This window comes from Curcuma longa, chromosome 15 (assembly GCF_044706935.1).
Source record: "Curcuma longa cultivar G26 ecotype Majalengka, Jawa Barat chromosome 15, ITB_CL_G26_1.1, whole genome shotgun sequence".
NCBI lineage: Eukaryota > Viridiplantae > Streptophyta > Magnoliopsida > Zingiberales > Zingiberaceae > Curcuma > Curcuma longa.
The window spans coordinates 2,585,009-2,599,671 of record NC_133875.1 but is presented as its reverse complement, the minus strand read 5'-3'; the positions used below and the strand labels follow the sequence as shown (position 1 = coordinate 2,599,671).

Sequence of the window (14,663 nt, the reverse complement as noted above, 5' to 3'; positions counted from 1 at the left end):
TTTTAAGAATAAAAAGGAGAGAAAAACAAATTAAGGGAAAATAATTACTTTATTGATCTATTCTTATAGTTAAAAAACATATTTAGATAATAGATAAAAAATATTATGGTAAATATAAGATAAAGAATATAATATATAATTTCAATAATTATAGAAATAATAATGATAATGCAATTGTCGCGTCAAACATAATAAATTTTGGATAAAAATTAATGAATATTTTTTTATCATTAAAATAAAGTTGATCCCACTTTAACACATTTTTATTAAAAAAAATTATTTTCAATATTATTATAATAATTACAAGACTATAACTACTATAATAATAACAATAAATATTTTAATTCGGATCAATATTAATAATATTATATAAATATAAATATTTCATTTTGATCGACGTTAGTCAATATTATATTATAATAACTATGATCAATAATATATTATAATAATTACAAATTTATAATTGTATCTGTTATAGAATCATAGTGGCTACATATGTAGTTGTAGCAGTTATAAAATTTTAGCTACTATAACTATATAATAGGTAAGAGATCGTAACTGTTATAATTAATATAGTAAGGAACATCAATATCACATAGCATAGTTAAGTCATAGTCAAGTTATGTTGGAAGTCAAGATGAACTCGGACAGTTGAAAGTTAGAGTCAAGACAAATTTGAATTAAGTCAAACCAAGTTCGAGTCCAATCAAATCAACTTCGGGTCAAGTCAACTCCTAATAGGATGCCTCAAGTCAATTCCTTCCTCGCATTCAAATGTAATCTGTCCAAACTTCAATTCCGATTTAGTAGTTATTAAAGGGACAAATTGTTAAAATGTCGACCACCCAGAGAAATGTCTCTTAGTAAAGAAAGGAAGAGGTATACCCTTTGGGAATCAGATCACCATTCCACTTTCTATTTAAAAATAATATATTATTGCATATAGGCAAACCATTCATTTTTGTTTACTACTTTCTATTTATTATTCATTTTAGCTACATTTTCTTCAAAGTATAATTTGAACGTTAGACTGGTCGAGCCGAGTTCTGAATTCTCTAGCGGAGCTAGGAATTTTATAGTCTCCATGCTAATCCCGAACTGATCGAAAGTCGACAAACTATCTTCTTCTCACACACATGTTTTTCAATTTTTCTATTGTAAATTTAAAATGTAGTTCCTCGTTGACACTGTCGGCCCCTGAGCTAAAACCCGTGTAGAGCAATACTTGGCTCCATCCTTGGTTGTCCTTCTAACATTTTTTTTAAGTCGCAGACTCTTATTTGATGACTTCCTTACTCGGGAATTGACACCCGACTCCTTACGCTGACTCAAGAATTGATGATCGACTCTCGACATCGAATTCCTGACTCCTTTGAAGACCGACCCGATTAATATCCAACCAATTGAAAATACTTGATCACGGTTACTTGCTGAGTCTTGATCTCAAACTGGATCAATAACTATGTAACAGTGAAGATTCATAACTACTACACCATCATATAAAATAAAAATACTTTTGAATATAAAAATAAATTATTGGATAATAATAATAATAATAAAGTGTTTTTTTACAATTTCAATATAAAAAACAACTTTTTTGTTTTATACTTTGGCCCATAAATCTTTATCAATTAACAACTAATCATCTTTTTTGATGTTGCTTTCCTTGTCATTAGATCCTTAATTCACTGAACAAGTGCAAGAGGATGCACATGCAACTGCTCATTTCATTTCATTATATATGTTTCAATCATCGACTTCCAAAGCCATCGCTTTCTTTTTAAAGCAGGTCATGAGATTCAACAGGCTCTGGACCACGTCCACCAAGCGCCATGTGCTCTGTTACACCAACCACAAGTCCATGAATCAAACATTTCTAAACAAGTTTAGTGTTTGGTTTGATAAAATTTATTTATATTCATTCATTATATATATAAAAGATCAATTACAGATTTAAATAAGATCTTTAAATTAAATAAATTAATAAACATGAATATATATGTATTCAGTTCATATAACGTTCATGCATGAATAACGTTCGTGAATAATATTATCAAATCATATTTATCAATAAGTTAAAGTAAATGGTGTAGAAAATATTTCTTACTTGTTATTAACGAAGATCATTACACATATATATACATACACAATAATCCTATTCTAAAGCCTATGATCAAGCTAAATCATATCCATCATATAATCAAGTTAAGGATAGAAATAATAGAAAATCAATCAATATGAAACGTATTTTTGTGACTTTCTTCGGGCTCAACTCAACTTCAACTTGCTAAATAAACAAAAAGACTTTCAAAATAAAAAAAAATAAATTTATATAATCAAACTCAATAATAAATCAAATAAGTTTATATATAAAAATTTTAAACAATCAAACAAGTTTGAATTAAAAGTTTGATAACATTTAAATGAATCAAGCTCAAATTTATAAAAAAAATTAAGTCAAATTTGAACAATTATTTCAATGGCTTGATTCATTTTAGACTTAATTTTACGTTGTTACCTTATCAAACAAACTTGAACACTACAAAACTTGATTTGATTTGACTCGTTTACTTATTTATATTGAACGAATCAACTTGAGCTTCTTTATGGCCGATTGATGCAAAACATGATAATATTCATGTCAAACATCCTTCATCATCGGTCTCATGGTTAGATGAAGAAAGATAAATTAGATATCGAACAACCCTTAAATGAAAAGATTATTTATGGTAGTCGCGACTCAAATCCTTATCTTCAATAAAAGGTGAAATCCGCAACCTCAGCAGCCCTACACGATCGGCTTTATGATCATCTGTAAGAAAGTAAATCAAAAAATTGTAGTTGACCAATACGGGGGAGGACATTGCCTCAGCTTCGCCGAGATTCGACCTTTGTCCACTTCAGTAAATCTGTCTCGTCGTAACCAACTCAAATTATGTCCCGAGGGCAGAGGCTAATCCTTATCTTCTGTAAAAGGTGGAATCCGCCACCCAGCAGCCCCACACAGTCGGTCCCACGATCATCTATGTAATGAGGTAAATCGAAAAACTGCAGTTGATCACGATGGAGGAAGATATCGAGACTAATCCTTATCTTTTGCAAAAGATGGAATCCGCCAATCCTTACCTTCGATCCCACGACCATTTGTGAGGAGGTAAATCGAGAACTGTAGTTGGTCGTCATAGGGTATTGTCTGGCTCAGCTAGGATTCGAACTAATCTTTATCTATGTCGTAACCAACTGGAGACTAATCCTTATCAATTTTACCAAAAAAGATGAGAGGAGAGAGAGAGAGAGAGAGCACTAGCTGAGCCCACATGTGGTGTTGGCTGAGCCCTGCATTCCTTCTCCCTTTCTCATTAATATCTTAGGGCCATGGAAGAGGAGCCATTAATGAAGCTGGGACAGCATGAGAAAGAACCAACCAACACTCTGTAGATTAACAAGATTTTAGGGTCAAAATCAATCATTTCGCTGGACGTCATTGACGAAGCTTCTTGCATGGATTAATACAAGTCATAGGACTCATCGGGAGTTATCACGACGAGACCCCTCTAAGTCATCATGAATGACAGAAAGGAAAAAAAGGAAAGCATGTAAAAGTAGACGAATAAGAGGCTAGGATTAGAATTTTATAATATGAAAATAATCTTTTTTATGAATAAGGGTTCAAATCTCGATGAAGTCAAGATAATGCTCTTTTCCGTTATGGTCAATTGTAGTTTTTTGATTTACTTTCTCACAGATAATCATGGGGCCGATCGTGTGGAACCGTTGGGGTGGCGGATTCCACTTTTTATAGAGAATCCTACTCCAAATTAACCTTAAAGTGTCCCATCAATAGCACCAAAGATGCAAATAAAAATGAATACAACTGAAACAATAAATTTACACTAAAGGAACTTTACTTTGAATGTTTTTGGTTGCTTTGGATTGCCTTCTAAAGGTTAAGAATACAATAACACTTCCGCTCAAAACCTCCAAGAATCAATATCAAAATCCTCCACGAAAATCTTCTTTTGTAGGATTGTTGTCATGATTATTTTTCGTCCAATAGACAAATATTTCTCACTATCAGTCGTTTATTTTACTAGAATTTGAACGTTTGTCGAGCTTTGATTGTTGGTGCAATCGACCTCTGATCAAAATTGACCAAGATGACTAAGTTCAAGTTGGGTTTAGATGCTTGATAATATGTTAGTTGGTTTAATAAGAGGCAAGTATATCAATGTTAACTAAATACTTAACAAAAAGTGATGAAAGTTCAAGTGAGTTATGCAAGATCAGACACTTGGTGATCGAAAATAAGAAAAATCTAAATGAATCATGGTTGATCAGACACTTAATGATCGAAGATGATGGAAGTCCAAGTGGATTATGGAGAACTTGTCATTAGCATAAGTGAAGAAGTCCAAACAAGTTTAAAAAGATTAGATGTTTGACATACAAGAAGTTCAAGTGGGTCATAAAAGACAGAACACTTTGTATGAGAAGAGAAAGTCTAAGTGAGTCATAAATGATCAAACACTTTGAAATGAGAGAAGACCTAACATGTTATGGTTCACCAGATGTTAGGCATGAGATAAGAAGTCAAAATATGTCAAAGAAGATTAGATGTTTAGCAAATGGAAAGTCTTAATATGTGAAGGTTGATCGAATACTGAGCAAAGAAAGTTTTGATAGATTGAGATCAACTAGATATCAGACAAGATAATAACTCAACCTTGGTAAAGTTGAAACATGAGTATTAGTCGATTAATAAGCTGTATCAATTGACCGATGGACTCTAAACCTCAAAATTGAGATTTGAGGTATTTTTAGAATTTACTACGGTAACTTCATGATTTGCTACAGTAGCTCCAAGGTTTGTTATAGTTGTGAACAGTGCAATTGATTGATGAATACGAGCAGTTAAGTGTTAGATTGCTGCAGCAAATAAAATAGTTATAAATCGATTATTCGATTCAATTGTTCGTAATCAGTCGACTATTGGTGGTCAAACAAAGCAGGTAAGAGTCGTCTATAAGTGCAATAGTCAAATTCGATGTTGCAGTCGATTGATGAAAGTTGGCAGTCGATTACTAGCCGAAAATTAGCCAGCACAATAATCCTATAAAAGAGGGTTTTGAAGTGTTTTGAAGGAGTTGGTTCTTAAGGGTTTTGAGACAGTGTTGCTACATTTCCTACCATCAAGAGGCAATCCAAAGCAACGAGAAAATCTTCAAAGAAAAGATTTGTGTACAATTATTACTTTCATTTGTATTTGTATATTTACTTTATATTTGTGTTGTTTTATAAGAAACAAATTGTAAGAAACTTCTCCACCTCCGAAAGGTATCCGAAAAGAAGAAGAGACTAGTGGTGATAGTTCACTAGGATTAGGTCTTGGATGTAGCAACCTTGGGAGGTTGTGAACCAAGTAAATCGGTTTGTCTTGTGTTTGTCTTTTCTTTTGTTGTATATTTTATTTTCATTACTTGTTAACCTTTTATAGACGAGCACGAAATTGAGATGAAGTGATCGAAACTATTCACCCTCCCCCTCTAGCTTGCACAAGTTCTAACATTGACCATTCAATGACTTCTTCTAGCTCAGCATTCAGGTCATCAGTCGACTGATATACACCTAATAGTCGATTGTTGCATTAGCAGTTGAGTTTAAAACTTTCTATTCACTCCAACAGTATCATCAATCGAGTTCCTCACTCGACTAATCATTCCCATCAGTTGATTGATCAAGCTACAAACCTCCTCAATCGTTGAGTCCTTCACTCGATTGATGAAGCATTTGACTACTAACACCATCAATCAATTGCTCATATCACAATAGTACCCAAAACCTCCTTAGACCCTTACATCATGGTTTTAGACTCATTAATCGACTGACAAACTATATCAATCGACTCATACTCTGTTTCAGCCTTACCAAGGCTAAATACTTACTTTGTCTAGTATCTGATTGACCTCAATCTACCCGAACTTTATTTGTCTAGCATCCGATCAACCTTGACCTGTTGAAATTTTCTTTGTCTAGCATCCAGCCAACTTTAATCAAGACTTCTCATCTCATGCCTAATATTCGATCATCTATAATCTGTTAGAACTTCCACCCACACACCTAACATCCTATTGGGTGATCTTGCTATGAAGATTGTCAAGCAATCTTACACTTCAAGATTGTTGTCGGAGTTACAAGGGAATAATCTGAATGGAAATTATAAATCAAATTAAACTTATCTCTCAAGATAGCTTAAACTGATAATTTAAAATTGTCAGACTGAGGAAGGATGAGCTGCTTGGGATGGTTGAGCTGAATCGAGCTATGTCGAGCTATGAGCTCAAACCCTGAGCAATGCCTCATGTAATGGTCGAATAAATGTTATTTACTGCCTTTACCCGCTTGGCTTGAAACGCCAAGCGTCGACCATGTTTAATGGTCGATCATTTCTATCCAGGCAGTTATAGATCCGCTCTTAATGTCGATCGTTTAAGGCTTGACTATTATAGTGTCTGTTACAAACTTAAGCATGAAGCAAAATTGGATTCGGGTGGCAAAATACATGTTGATCCACTTGGGCAAATTTTACCTTGATATATACGACATTTGACGCTTGCAGGTCATGCTCACACACGAGTCACCTGAAATTAGTATAATCCGGGCCTTAGATTTGCACCCTCTACGAACTGACACATAAGAGAGAGTCTTTTCCCATTCATGTTCACAAATTCAATGGTTGTGATTCATTGTAAACCAACCTTCAAGCCACTCATCCCTTAATGAAGGACTAAACTTCCTTGCACAATGGAGTCTCCTTCTATCTACTTTTTTTCCATTCACATTTTCAACACATCTGTTCTCCATGGTCTATTAGGACTTTTACTTTCACATGTCTAATATCCGACCCTCTATCATTGATTAGGACATTTATCCACGTTGTCAAGTATTCGATCAACCGTGACCCATTTAGCCTTATCCACTTGTCAACTCTCTATTGGGCTTCCGATCTACTAAGTGTCCAGTCAATCATGACTCACTTGATCTTCTCTATTTGTCAGCTCTTTATATTGGACTTCCCACTACTAAGTGTCAGATTAATCGTGACTCATTTGAACTTTTCGCTCAACCATCGAAACTTAAATTAATCAATCTTAGTCAAACTTATCCCGAGGTCGATTGCACCAACAATCTCTCTCTAATAATTTTCTCTTTCACTTGACATCTCACTCTCCCCTCAAATATATTATTCAACTATCAAGCATCCGGTCAATCTTCATCTATTTGGTGTCTCGCTCGATCATCAAATATATTAGTCAATTCGAAGTTAATTAACTTTAATGAGAGGTCGATTGCACTAACATATTGGATATACTAAAATGGGACCGGCAGCATAGGTCATTAATCCTGCTGTGCTGAAAGCATACTATTCCTGGACCTAACACAAGATCTCCATGACTTCAAGTTGTGAGTTAGAAGCTATGGAATGGAAAGAGTGAGGCAAAGGTGGTTGGTCACTTGTTTCTTTCAAAGCAAAACTAAAGAAATGGAGGGAGGGCCCAAGCTGGTGTAGGTTGAGCAGACATATGATATTCGATCCCCTCTTTCCAGATCTTCTGATGCACTTCTCTTGCTGCTCTGCTGCAATTAGCAAAGCTATGCAATCAGGCATCAGCTGAGATTCTGCCTTTACTCATTTGGAGACGTAAATGAATTAAAGATTCTTGAGCAAATTTAATATTGATTTAACGAGAATTTATTTATATTCATTTCAAAAATTAAGTCAAGTTTGAGCAACTGTTTCAACTGTTTGATTCATTTTGGACTCAGTTTAGCTTATCAATCAGTAAGCCACCCCAAGGCAATTAGCCTATAGATGGAAGTATCTCTTTGGGCTTCATCTGAACAAACTCTTTCGATCTAGCGCTAGCGTAAAAGGCACCCACCCGAAAGAAGGTATCCTAATCGAGCTGTTCTCTTGAATTTCAATCTTTGACCACTCTTGACAATTGTAGTTGTCATATCTTCTTGTAGCCCATAATTGTCCTTGATGGGGCAGTTTGCACTGGATGTGATGCCTAATCAACAACTAGATTAGGTTAGGCGTACAATTCCACCATCGTCCCTAGCGGTCGATCCTTTTCCGTTGACTCAGTCGGCTTTTGCCTCGCGATATAGTCCACATAGACTTCCTTCTCTTATGGCTACATAAGGTTGAGTGAAGGTAAGTGGAGATAGAGTTTTCTCTCCCACGCGGAGGCCTTTCTTCTCTCGCATTCTTTTGTTTTGTACCTCACAAGCTCCTTTCTCAGTCTAGCACTGATTTGACCATCGGAGGATCATGCTGGTCATGTCCATGCCCATCTGATGAGTGTTGACATACAGAGTCGGAGGTCCAATCGAGAGACCAGCCGAAGGATTGGAAAGGAGGGAAGGCAGAGACCTGAGCAAGGGGGAGGATCCATCAATTACTCTATCAATAAATTTAAACAATATAAAATTAACCTTATTTATAGCCCTCTTTTATTGATGTATGTATTGTTCCTTTCAGCTGTAAATTGCTGGTGGAAAATGGGCAGGAAGTTAAAGGGCCAGCTCGAACACAAGGTTTTCATTTTCAAGTGCTTGGCAAGCAGTCGCGGAGCCAGAACTTAATCAATCATCGAGAAACTGCAGCTGATCACTACGGAAAAATATTATTTTAGCTTCATCGAAATTCAATCTTTGTCCATTTCAATAAATCTGTCTCATAATAACCAACTTAATCATGCACTGAAAGCATCTCTCTCATATACGTTCTTCCTCTTTCAATGTTATCGGATCCCCGGGCTAAAACCTGAGTAGCTCTGCCCACATTGACAGCCATGCAAGCTCCTGCAAACACTAAGTTGAGCAAATTTTTAAAAAAGCACTCCAATTATTCTTTCGGTAAAAAAGTATTTTTAAAAAAAAATTAAAATGGCGTTTCCATTATATTTTTATTTAAAAATATGTTTATTTCAATATTATTATAACATTTAATTTTTTAGAAGCTTTGCGGTTACCATTAAAATAAAATAAAGATATTTTTAAGATAAAAAATATATTAAAATATTATTTTAACTTTTTAAAAGTACTCATTTGGAAGTAAACTTTTTCATTCCACTGGTAAACACTTCGCTTCTAAGTGACGATTATTGTGTTTGATTACAAAATTATTTTAGGATATCAATTTAGTGTGAAATTGTTATTCTCTAATGATTTACCTCCTTATACATATATATCGCGTGAAATTAATCGTGTGAAACCGTTAGAGTGTTAAATTTCACATTTTGCTGTAGTTATTCTCTAATGACTTTTCTTAATTAGAAAGATCATATTTGATATATACGATTATAAACTAAGTTGATCATGTGGGATGAACTAGTCAAGCATGCTCAACAAATCAAAATGTTTAGACAAGTTGACTTGATCAAGTCAAATGAACTGAGTCAATTAGGCGACATGAATAGGTTTAGTAGGTGCATCAAATCAAATAGTTTAAATGGATCACTTAGGCGAGCGAAACAAATTGAGTAAACCATATAGAACGAAGGGTTCAAGCGTGCCTGATGAGTCCAATGGTTTAGATAATAGTCAAGTGAAGTCGAATGAATATAGTAAATCGGACACTAAGTAAAATTTTAATGGACAAAAATTAAGATGACGTTCTATTTTTCAATTAAAATCAGATGAATGCTTCATTTTCAATTAAAGTTAAATGAGCACCTCATCTAACATGAACTACTCGAATTGTTCTTATCCTTACTCTTTTGTAGTAGTTACCTATTAGTTTCTACACGTTATAGAAATTAGTAAATGTTGTTATGAGTTGCAGAAGCTACATGCTAACTGTTACATGAAATATAATGAGTGTCATAGTCTCATCGTTTATTGTGCTCATTGAAATATTATTTTAATCAAATTATCATTGAGAGAACAAAATCAAAATGATATAAAATCACTATTGCAAAGCTAGCTAGCAACTAGTTTCTACACGTTGTAGAAGCTATGTGTTAATTTCTATACGATCGATCGTGATCAGTTATGTTTATTTAAAATGTATTGAGTGTTATAGAGTCCTCATAGTTTTTTTTGTTGTTGAAATATTATTTTAACTAAGTTATCACTCCGAAAAGCAAAATCAAAATGATATAAAGTCATTAGTTAGCTTCTACTTAGTTAAATGATCATAAATATAAAGATATTTTAGATAGTTCACGTTAAATAAGTATCCATTTGATTTTAATTGAAAATGAAATACTTTTGTAAATGATGGGCGGCTCTCTAGAGTTGTCAAACATGCCAACTCATTAAAAATTCATCATATGGTGATATGGGACAGACCGATTCATCAACTTGGCGGGTTGAAAAATCTCCAACCCAACCCAAGGTGGGTTGCGAGTTAGGTGGGCCAACCCGCGGATCTCTTAAAAAATAAAGAAAATATTAAAAATTTTAAATTTAGGTTACAATTTAAACGAGTCAAGTTGAAAATTTTAAATTAGGATTGGGTCAAGGCCAATAGTCCATTGAGTTTTCTATTTTAATTTTAAATTTTAAAGAAAATAAATAAATTTTCTCAATTCGTGGATCAACCAAAGCTTGTCACGAATTGATCGCGGGTCCAAGCGGATTGACCTAAACCCATCTTAAAATTGATTGATAAAATTTCAATCTAATCTATCTTTTCTTCTGCAAAAAAGGTGAATCCGCCACCTTAGCGGCCCCACACGATCGGGCCCACGACCATCTGTGAGGAGGTAAATCGAGAAAGTGCAGTTGGTTACGACGCAGGAGAATATTGGGCTTCGTCAGGATTCGAACACTTGCCCTCTTCTGCAAATCTGCTGCGTCGTAACCAACTCACCTATGCAATCTAATCTATCTAAATTATATGATGGGGTGGATCAATCTGACCAATCTAATCTAAATTGATGGCTCTATTTACTCTTGCTCAATTTTAATCTCAATTGTTTTAATTTAAAAAAGATTTTATCAAATAATTATAATAATTTAGTTGTTACTATATTTTTTTAAAAGTGATTTGATTTTAGAATTGGGAAAACAATTATTACTAATTTAAGTACATTTTAAGAATATTTATGCCCCAACGACAGCTCTGTCTGCTCCTGAGCTTGCTCGCGGGCGGCTGGGCATCGGGCGCAGCGAAGCATCTGCGGGCTTCAGCCGATCAGCTTCCTCCTCCTCCTCCTTGTTTGGGTTTGCGGCATCAGATCTGGGCAAATCGAGATGGCGAGGGCGGGAGGGATGACCAACGCGGTGAACGTAGGGATCGCCGTCCAGGCCGACTGGGAGAACCGCGAATTCATCTCCAATATCTCCCTGAACGTTCGCCGACTCTTTGACTTCCTCCTGCAGTTCGGTTCGTGTTCTTCTTCTCGTTTTGGTTTGATTCGAGCTGATTGGTGAGGCTAGGGGTCTGATTAAGCACGGAATGGTTGTTGTGGAATGATTTGGGCCTTTTCCTTGCCATGAATGACCCCCCCTTCTAACAGCCCAGGTTCTGTTAGGACGATGACTTTACAGATCTTGGTGATGGAACATCAGAAATGCGTTCTTCAATTCATCTAGGTCATGGTCAATTGTGTTCCTTTCTTAGGATGTTCGGCACCGCCTGACAATTAATTCTTTGTTGGTGATGTAAATTTTAGGATCTTAGTCTTTGGCTGTTGTTAACCGAGTGCCAGAAAAGAGAATATGTAAGTTAGAACGTAAAAAAATTCAAGCTTTTAGAACTTGTTGAAGGTCAAATAAGACGAAAGTCGCCTATTAACCTTCAAACTCTACGTAGAAAGAATCGTTGTGGTTGAATGGCACTGCCATTATGCATATGAGAATTTGTGTACATAAGCCTATTTGCACTGCTGAATTATGATCAAGTCCAGCAGCTCTTTTTCTACTTGCTTACCCAAGGATCATCTTAGAGCTCTTAAGTCAAACTTAAGCTTCCCTAGCTCAAACTCACAAAAAAAATCTCTACATGCATGTGAGATTTTTTTGTACATAAGTTGGCCAATTTTCACTGCTGAAATTGTGATCAAGTCTGCAATCTATAGGCAGCTCTGGTTCTACTCGCATACCTAAGGATTATCCTGAGCTAGAAATCTAAAGTCAAACTTCAGCTTCCCTAACTCAAGCTCACAAAAGAATCTCTACATGGGTCAACTAATATTTGTTGCACAATCTGTTACAGCATCTTGACATTGCTAATGTAGATTGATGTTAAGAAGTTGCTAGACATAGTCTATTGCCTACCACGACATTAGCGTTCAATTAGATAATAGTATCCAGCAGATCCTGACATTATACAGAGTACAAACATATTGATTGGAGTATTTATCTTTCAAAGATTTTGGTAGTAACCTTTAGTGTACATCTGTAAATGATTATGTAGTTCTTTTCCAGTCTACTATAAAGCATTGCAGTTTACTAAGTTACAAGGTGAAATTCTTTCAAAATTTCCAGTACTGTACCTCAGATAGTCTTGGGTTTATTGACAATGCATCACCTCCATATCCTTGTCAACAAGTCAGTATCCTGAGCCATAGTTGATCAATTCTTTACAATATTAGATAAGCGTGTTCAAAATAATATTTGTTTTAAAATCAGAATCTTAAGCCTATTGCTAAAACTCACTTGAGAAAGCTATCTGATCGACTTGATAAGCCTACCATTAATTGAAAAATGCTCATGCGCAACTTAATAGCAGTAGACTCAAATATGCCTTGTAAACCCTCTTAATTAGCAACTTCCAACATGGATCTTAATTGAGATGGCACAATCTCCATCAAGGCCAATACAGAAATTTCTATCCATCTCTATTATTTATCACTTTTGTTTTTAAGTTGTGCATTGTTTATAAAACAATTATCTATTTAGCATGAACTTTGTTTCTTTAGTGGTTTCCTTCAGAAAGAGAATGTATGTTACTTTCTACATGTTTTCCCTTTGTTAATTCTTCGTGTCTACATGTTTTCCCTTCGTTAATTCTTCGTGCCTAAGTTCCATTGCACATCATGCTAGCTTATATTTCTCTGATGGTAACTGGATACACTTGTCTTCATTTATTTTTGTTTGGCTTGTGGCTTATGTATAGTCTTTTTTTCTCTCTTTTTTTTGTCAGAACTTTTCTCTTTTTGTGTGTGTGTGTGTGTGCATTTCTGTGTTATGGTATGTCTGTATATCTAACATGGTGCAGTCCTTTTATAGACCACAGCATGCAAATAAATGAGAAAATTTTGACTGTAGTTCTCCCTTAGTAAATGTGATGTTTACAGAGTTTGTTATCACCCTGTGGTTGCCTTATGGTATATGGTTTGGTGTGATCCTTGATGGTCTAGGAATCTCAGAAGCCAGAAAATAAGATTGGACATTTGCAGCATTATTGACGAGTCCTCTTAATGTTTCATTTTTTTTCTTGCAAGTAGATTGGTCTGGATATCTGGTCCTCAAATAAACTTGCATGTTATGAAATTTCTCACCTTTTATCTAGAAAATCTTGAATTACATGCCATTAAGAATAATTATAATTGGCAGTCACATGGTGGCAGCTTGCTGAATGATAATCAGTTTGCATTCTTAAATAAATATTCTGTTTTCAAATCATGGTAAATGTGATAGATAAGCTGATTTGAGTTTCTCTTGTTATTTTTTATTAAATGGAACCCATCTTCCTTTAGGAGATAATTGATTGGTTCTTTTTCTTTGAAAATCTTCCTTGTTAACCAATTTATAAACTCTGAATGGCTATAAACATCAAGCTTTACTGATTTTGTGAGGAAAGCTTACCATTCGGCAATTAGATAAGTGATTGTCCTATGATGGAGCTAGGAAGAATAACTATTTGAAGAATTCAGAGGAAGTAAAACCTCTGCTGTAATGAACCAAACCGACCATAATGCTTACATTTGTGGGGAAGTTGTCATAAACTATACTGAACAGCAGCATACACTCTAGATTTTTCTTTCACTGCTTCGTATACATCTATGCGAGTGTTTTGGCACTCAAATTCACCACCCTTGTTGTTTTCCAGAGGCTACAACGAAGAGCAAATTGGCTGCATTGAACGAGAAGCTGGATATCTTAGAGCGTAGGTTGGAAGTTCTTGAGGTCCAGGTGAGCAGTGCAACTACGAACCCCTCCGTTTTCACCTGAAAACTGGACTTCTTCAGGTCCATTTTATGTGGATCACTGATCTCTAAAGTTATGTCACTGTATACAATCTCAAGTTTGTCACTTGTAATTTTTGTTTCGAGTAGACAGACAGCCTTTGTTTTTCTGAAATCATTTTTACCGAAATTCTATGGTTTATATGTCATTTGATTTTAGTCTAGTTTTTAAGAACAAATAAATAATTTTTAATTTTTATAATGACATATTTGTGCAAATAAAGCTGGAAGTGGTAAATATGCAGAATGGTACGTTGATAAAGATATATATATATGCAATTTTTTTCTAAAAAAAATTGATAAATCTCAGTCAGACAGTCCTCTTTGGACTCAATTCCAATGTGAAAAGTGATTGGCTCGGATTATTATATAATATTTTTCACCGACCATCAGAATAAATCGGGAAGCGTATAAAATTTATATTTAATATTTAGCCAAAAATAAAAATTAATATTAGAT

At 34.8% G+C, this 14,663-nt stretch overlaps 1 protein-coding gene across 1 annotated transcript; it reads left to right on the top strand.

Annotated features, from left to right (window-relative positions):
- The first annotated feature begins 11,141 nt into the window (after positions 1–11,141).
- Positions 11,142–14,334, top strand: LOC141846750 (protein BRICK1). Its single transcript, XM_074734793.1, has 2 exons — positions 11,142–11,398; positions 14,069–14,334. The coding sequence occupies exons 1-2, from the start codon at positions 11,266–11,268 to the stop codon at positions 14,188–14,190; spliced, it is 255 nt and encodes an 84-aa protein (XP_074590894.1). The 5' UTR covers positions 11,142–11,265; the 3' UTR covers positions 14,191–14,334.
- Positions 14,335–14,663: the final 329 nt, after the last annotated feature.